The sequence below is a fragment of the Tupaia chinensis genome, unplaced genomic scaffold (assembly GCF_000334495.1).
Source record: "Tupaia chinensis unplaced genomic scaffold, TupChi_1.0 Scaffold000354_1, whole genome shotgun sequence".
NCBI classification, from domain to species: Eukaryota; Metazoa; Chordata; class Mammalia; order Scandentia; family Tupaiidae; genus Tupaia; species Tupaia belangeri.
The window spans coordinates 749,442-756,244 of record NW_006159849.1 but is presented as its reverse complement, the minus strand read 5'-3'; the positions used below and the strand labels follow the sequence as shown (position 1 = coordinate 756,244).

The following is a 6,803-nucleotide window of genomic DNA, read 5'->3' as shown; positions in this document are numbered from 1 at the left end:
CTATAACTGATAATCAAGTATTCTTCATATTAGCCACTCCCAAAGGGATTTCTTGATCTTTTCTGTGGCTTATTTAGACTTGTTCTGTCTACTTACACACCATTATGTGTGGTTTATAATTGTTATCAACAGGAGCATTAGTCTAGGATAAGCTATTCTCTTATGATAAGTCCACATTTTTAAAATATTTTAAAACTGTTACTACTATTTACCATTTTAAAACTGTTATTACTATTTCCTATTGGTGTTTGGGACAGAAGAGGAATACAAACTTCTCATCAAGGGAGTCAACACAGTCTTAATATTCAGATCCTATGGGAACCAGCAGTTAGCGTAATGGCTATGTTGCTGGACTCCCACGTAGTCGACTGTGGTTTGCATCCCATACCCGGTGACTTAAAACTCATGCCCGGCACGTGCGCGTGCATACCCAAGATCCCGAGAGGAGAATGGAGGAGAAGGGATTGCAGTGTGGCCATCCCCCCTGGGGGGGTGATTTCTCGCTTTCTGTCTCTCTGTCTCTCTCTCTCTCTGGCAAGCACACACACTCTATAGCGAAAAACTTCTCAAAAAAAAAAAATTCAGATCCTATGTTTGAAGTTTCCACAGACCAAATTGTATTAATTATACTATATTAAATTATTTTATTACTTTTATGAACATAGCAGTCATTCATTAAATATTTAGTAAGATCTGTGTCTCAAGATTTTTCTAGCTGCCAAGAATAGATTGTTAGACAAGGCAGATAAAGTCCTTTATTTTGAAATATAAACTGTTGAATCCTATAATTCAATGGTAGAAGGAATGCACAGGAAGAGATGTGCGATGAGATTGTAAGGTGGGCAACAGATAGTATAGGACTTGTAGGCCTTTATTCTAATTGTATTGGAAAAGCCACTAGAGAATTTTCAGATTTTTAGAACAGGATTGAGTTACATTTAAGAAATATAACCTGTGGGAGACCAGCAGATGGCATAATGGTTAAGTTACTGGACTCCCATGTAGTCGACTGTGGTTTGAGTCTTGGATCTGGCAGCTTCAAACTCAGGCCAGGAGCTTGTGCATGCATGCTCAAAATCCCCAGAGGAGACTAGAGGAGAAGGGATTTTGGTGTGGCCATCTCCCATGTGCAGGTGATTTCTCACTTTCTGTCTCTCTGTCTCTCCGGTGAGCATACATGCCTATAGCAAAAATCTCTCTAAAAAAAAAAAAAAAGGAAAGAAAGAAAGAAAAAAAAAAGAAACATAACCTGTAGCCCCTTTGTGAAGATTGGTTGTTGTGATCAAAGTAGGCTTAGGGAAAATAGTTAGGAGGAAATAATAGCTGCTTAGTCTATCATTTCTAGTTGGTTGGTGGTAATTATGGAGATGAAAAAAAGTGAATAGTTTTGAAGTAGAACTATCAGTACATAAGGAGAGAACTTCAACATTTCTGACTATTTATGACTCTCTCATACTAATGGATTGATATTAGAGAAGAAGAAAGAGGGGAATAAAGGCTGACCAAATCCTTTATTATGTCAAAGCATAAATGCTTATAAAGACCTTTCTTCTAATCATAGTCTTCCTTGCTTAATAACAACCCAAAGCATTTTTCCCATTATTCTTTTTTTGTGATAAAAGTGTATTTGAAAAATATGATTAGTCTTGGGAACAGCAGGCAGTGTGGTGATTAAGGCGTTGGACTCCCACTTAATCGACCACAGTTCAAGTCTCGAATCTAGTAGCTTGAAAATCACACCGGGCATGTTTATGTATATGTGTGTGTGTCCAAAATCCCAGGAGGAGAATGGAGGAGAAGGGATTACAGCATGGCTATTCCCCCTAGGGATTGATTTCTCATTTTTCTTCCGTCTGTCTCTGGCAAGTGCATGTGCCTTATGTCAAAAACCTAAAAAATAACAAATAAACAAAAACACCTCTAAAATTGAGTAGTCTTTAAAGCCAAGTGTAATACAAAATACTTTTAAGTTTCACTATACCTTATTTAGGGTTACCAATAAAGAATATGAGTAAATGTAGGAGAAATATACATACTTGTAATATCAAATTTGGTGTATTTAAGAAAAGTAAACCAAAGTTCCTATATTTGAAGTAAAATGAGAGATTATATAAAATTCATTGTAACTCTTTATTTATTAAAGGTCAACATAACATTTCAAATGTATTTTATACTCTTTGCTCCTTCTTCAGACACTCCACTGCCACCTGGGGCTTTTCTGTGGAAAAGTTGAGAAGTACTAACCTATCTGAACCTGCTGATCCAGCCAAACTTGTCTCTACCTTGTTCTAGGAACACACTGTGCATCTCTTCTTTCCAAGTTTTTCATACCTTTCTCCCTTCCAGTAATGTCCTATTTTCCATTACTTGTCTGAATTCTGTATTTCTTTTCAAGTCTAGCCATAGACCTGAATAAAAGGTATTTATTTGAATTATTTAATTTTATTTCTTCTTCTTCTTTTTTTTTTTTCCTTCAGTTTGACCAGAGAGAGACAGAGAGTAAGAAAGCAAACCACTAGGTCTGGGACTTGAATTGCAATCAGCCATGTGGGAGTCCAGCGCTATAACTGCCTGCCATACCACCTGCTAACCTCAACCTGTATAAAACTTCTAAAACACTTCTTTATTTTTAGTAATTGTGATTTTTTTTTCCTTGTCACTTTTATAGCACTTAATTTTTTAATTAGTACTTAGATTATGCGTTGATTAACTGGAACTCAGCTTTTAAGAGTTGAGAGTAACATATGAGATTTAATTCATTAGTTTCATTATAGAAGTAAGGAGGGTGAGATTTATTGTCATATAACTAGTTTGTAGTAAGAAAGGACTTAAGGATCTGTTGGCTACCAGTTTAGTAATTTTGAAAATATTTTTTTTTTGAGAGGTTTTTGCTATAGGGCGTGTGCGCTCGCCAGACAGAGACAGAGAGACAGAAAGTGAGAAATCACCCCCCAGGGGGGATGGCCACGCCACAGTCCCTTCTCCTCCATTCTCCTCTCGGGATCTTGGGCACACACGCACACGCGCCCGGCATGAGTTTTAAGCCACTGGGTCTGGGACGCAAACCGCAGTCAACTATGTGGGAGTCCAGCGACATAGCCATTATGCTAACTGCTGGTTCCCAGTAATTTTGAAAATATTTACATTAAAATTTTTTTTTTTTGTTAGAAAGTGGGTGCTTTCCAGAGAGAAACAGAAACAGAGAGGAGAGAAAGAAAGCACTCCACAGTGGGGTGTACTCACATTGCATTTCTCTACCTGTTTGGGATTTGGGGCCCAAATGCATGGCATTTTTCTCAAGCTGTTGGGTCTGGGAATCAAACCTCGCTGTTGGCTATATAGGATCCAGCTCCCTTAACTACTGGGCCACAAACCTGGCCTTTGAAAATACTTTCCTTTAAAATTTCTTATTAGAGATACTGTTTTTTTCCATGTATATGCACAGGTTGAGTAAAATTCATTGTAACTCTTTATTCTTCATCAATTAAACAAATGTTTTAGTCAACATGTTTTTATTAAACTTCATTATAACCTTTATTTAACTTTTATTCATTACTCTATTTACTCTTTCATGTGGCAGGCACTGTTGCATGCACTTAGAGTACAGTCCTGTATAAGACATTCAGGTTTCTACCTTCAAGAAACTGGGATTCTTGGGCAGACTCAATGGGGCAGTGAATACTTACTCACAAAAAGCTGGATTATCAGATTATCTCAGTTTATAATGTTATTCCCCCCCCCCAAGACAACAATAAGTGATTATCAGAGTAATTAGTTTGTTAAATAATCATACTACCTTGTGAGATCTCTTCTGTTGTCTGTTATTGACTTTAGTGTTTGTTTGTTTTGGTAATGTTGCAGTTATATTATGGTTCTTCAGTTAGGTTGTTAACTAGTTTTATGGTTTTACAGAAGTTTATAATCTGTGATTTCTGCACTGTGCATTGTGTGCAGTGGTACACAGTATTGCTGAATTTGACAGTCACTGCTGTCAAGATTTATTTGTATAAGAAAGGTACTTTATCAGTATAAATTTAATCTGTAACTATTATTTTCTCTTACAGGCAAATGTTCTGAAAAAGAGTCTACATGAGAATGGCTTGCCTTACCATGACAGAAATGGAAGGAATACCCATATCTCCTATACATCAAAATGGTGATATACCTGGAAATGATAATTCTGTGAAGCAAATAGACCCAGTCCTTCAAGTATATCTTTATCATTCTCTTGGGAAAGCTGAGGGAGATTACCTGGCATTTCCAACTGGGGAGTATGTTGCAGAAGAAATTTGTGTTGCTGCATCTAAAGCTTGTGGTAAGTATTAAAAAACAGCATTTTTCTTCTTATTAATAGATTGTTGTTTTAATTATGCTACTCTAATATAATGTACGTATTGTATCAGGGTAATCCTGGCCTCCTTGAATGAGTTCTATGTTTTGAAGCTTGTAAGAGAGGGATAGTTGTTATTTCTTTAAATTATTGCTATACCTGACCAGTGAAGCCACCTAGTTCTTGACTTTCTTTGTTACAAAGTATTTGATTATAGATTCGATCTTTCTTTCTTTTCTGTTCTTTTTAGGTTTTTGCCATTGCACATGAGCTTGCCAGAGAGAGACAGAGAGGGAAAGTGAGCAATCACTCCATAGGAGGGATGAGTACTATACTGCAGTCCCTTCTGCTCCACTCTACTCTTGGGATTTTGGGCTTGCTTGCACAGGTGCCCAGCATGAATTTTAAACCACTGGGTCTGGTACTTGAACCACAGTCGGCCATGTGGGAGTCCAGTGCCTTTTCTGCCATGCTACCTGCTAGCCTCAATCTCTCCTTCTCTCTCTCTCTCTCTTTTTTTTTTTTTTTAAGAATTATTCATTTTATTTTATTGCTTTAAAAAAAAAAAAAACTTGCTATAGGACATGCGTACTTGCCAGAGAAAGATAGAGACAGAGAGAGAGAAAGGAAGTAAATCACCCCACAAGGGGATGGCCATGCCACAATCCCTTCACCTCATTCTCCTGTCAAGATTTTGGGCATATATATATATGTGTCCCCAGTGTGATTTTCAAGCTGCCAGGTCTGGGACTCCAACTGCAAAGTTGGCAATGTTGGATTCAGCTGCCTTAACCTCCATGCTACCTGCTGGGCAATATTCATTTGTTTGATGATGGATATTTATGACCTCCATTTTAAAACAGATTTTTTCTGGATGACATAGGTTGAGAGAGACAGAAAAAGTGAGAAAGCACCCCCAGTGGGAAATGGTCATGACACAATCCCTTTTCTCCTGTGCCTCTCTGCTTTTCAGGATTTTGGTCATACATGCCTTATGTGTTTCTCAAGCTGCTATATCTGAGGCTCAGATTATAAAGTTTACTATGAGATCCAACTGCTTTAACCACCATGCCATGGGCCAACCCTACCTCCATGGTTTTTGATGAGGATTAATTGACTATTAGTTTTATTGAGGATTTTTCATAAGTGAAAAGTATCTTCCCTCTTGTTTTTAACGCTTTCTCTTAAGCTTTGGCTTTCAACGTTCAATTTTAGTGTATCTTTCTGTGCATTACTTTGTACTTGGATTCTTAGATTTGTAGATTCATGCTTTTTATCAAATTTGAGGAGGTTTGGCTATTATTCTTTAATATTTTTCTGTCTTCTCTCCCAGTGGGACTCCCAGTATGTGCATGTTGGTATGTTTGATGGAATTCCACAAGTCTGTTAGGTTTTATTCTTTTTTTCCCCCCCTGCTTCTTTAAACTGGGTAATTTCAATGGATTTTCAAGTTAGCTGACTCTTATGTCTGTTCTAGTATACTTTGAAACCCTCTAGTGAACTTTTTATTTCATTTATTGTACTTCTGTGCTCCATAGTTTCTCTTTTTATGCTCTGTCTTTAACAATACTTTGTTGATACATTCTTCTCTTGGTTTTCTGTAGTTCTTTGTCCAAAACTTCTTTTAACTTTTTGAACACATTTAAGGCAGTGATTTAAAGTCATTGTCTAATAAATCTACTGTCTGTATTCCTCTGGAACAGTTATTTATTTAAAATTTTTTTCTTAGCATGCTTTTTCTTTATAATTTTTTTGATGAACATTGAAATGTTAGATATTTCATTTGTTATAATGTAGTAACTCAAGACAGCTGATTCTATTGCCATCTCAGTGTTTTTTTTAATTAAAAATTATTTTTTAATTACCAGAGGGCATGTGGGCTCACCAGAGAATAGAGCAAGATAAAGAGGGAGATAGCATCCCCCAGCGGGGTGTGGTCACAGTGCAGTCTCTTCTCCATTTCTCCATCCAGTTGGACTTCTGGGCATACAAGAATATATGCCCGGTGTGATTTTTAAGCTGTAAGCAGTGGAGCCAGAACCACAGTCTCTACTAGTTCATTGGTGTTTGTTTTTATTGCTTACTTTGGGTAATATTTGTTTAGTGACTTTTTGAAACTATATTAATAAAGTCTGTGTTCTTTGACTTGTGTAATTTCTGAACTCTCATCCTTCAGGTTATAATCAGATTTTGTTTGATAGAAATTTGCTTGAATTCCTAGAGTCAAAAGAAAGGAAAAGGATGAGAAACTCTCCCTGTCTCTGAAGTTACGTTCTGTGTCGGAACACTCCTTCAATATTTAGTCAGTTCATTTGCAACTCTGCCTTAGCCTTCTCTTCCTGCTTATGTTGAACATTAAGATTAGTTTGAGGCAAAAACGTAGGTTCTTCTATAAGTGCCCTTCCTTTGGTATTCATGTGACTTCCATATTCCCCAGTATATGTGTGTTTTTGTAAGCTCTAACTTCCCAAAG

At 36.9% G+C, this 6,803-nt stretch overlaps 1 protein-coding gene across 2 annotated transcripts in view; it reads left to right on the top strand.

Annotated features, from left to right (window-relative positions):
- Positions 1–6,803, top strand: part of JAK2 (Janus kinase 2) — a 107,753-nt gene that overhangs the window by 21,613 nt on the left and 79,337 nt on the right. The window contains exon 3 of one of the 2 annotated variants that reach the window (XM_006152421.3): positions 4,065–4,315. In XM_006152421.3, coding sequence (XP_006152483.1) covers positions 4,090–4,315 — 226 coding nt within the window. In that variant the 5' untranslated portion in view covers positions 4,065–4,089. Of the gene's footprint in view, positions 1–4,064; positions 4,316–6,803 lie in introns of those variants that run through there. The other variant, XM_027773420.1, reaches the window with a different exon arrangement.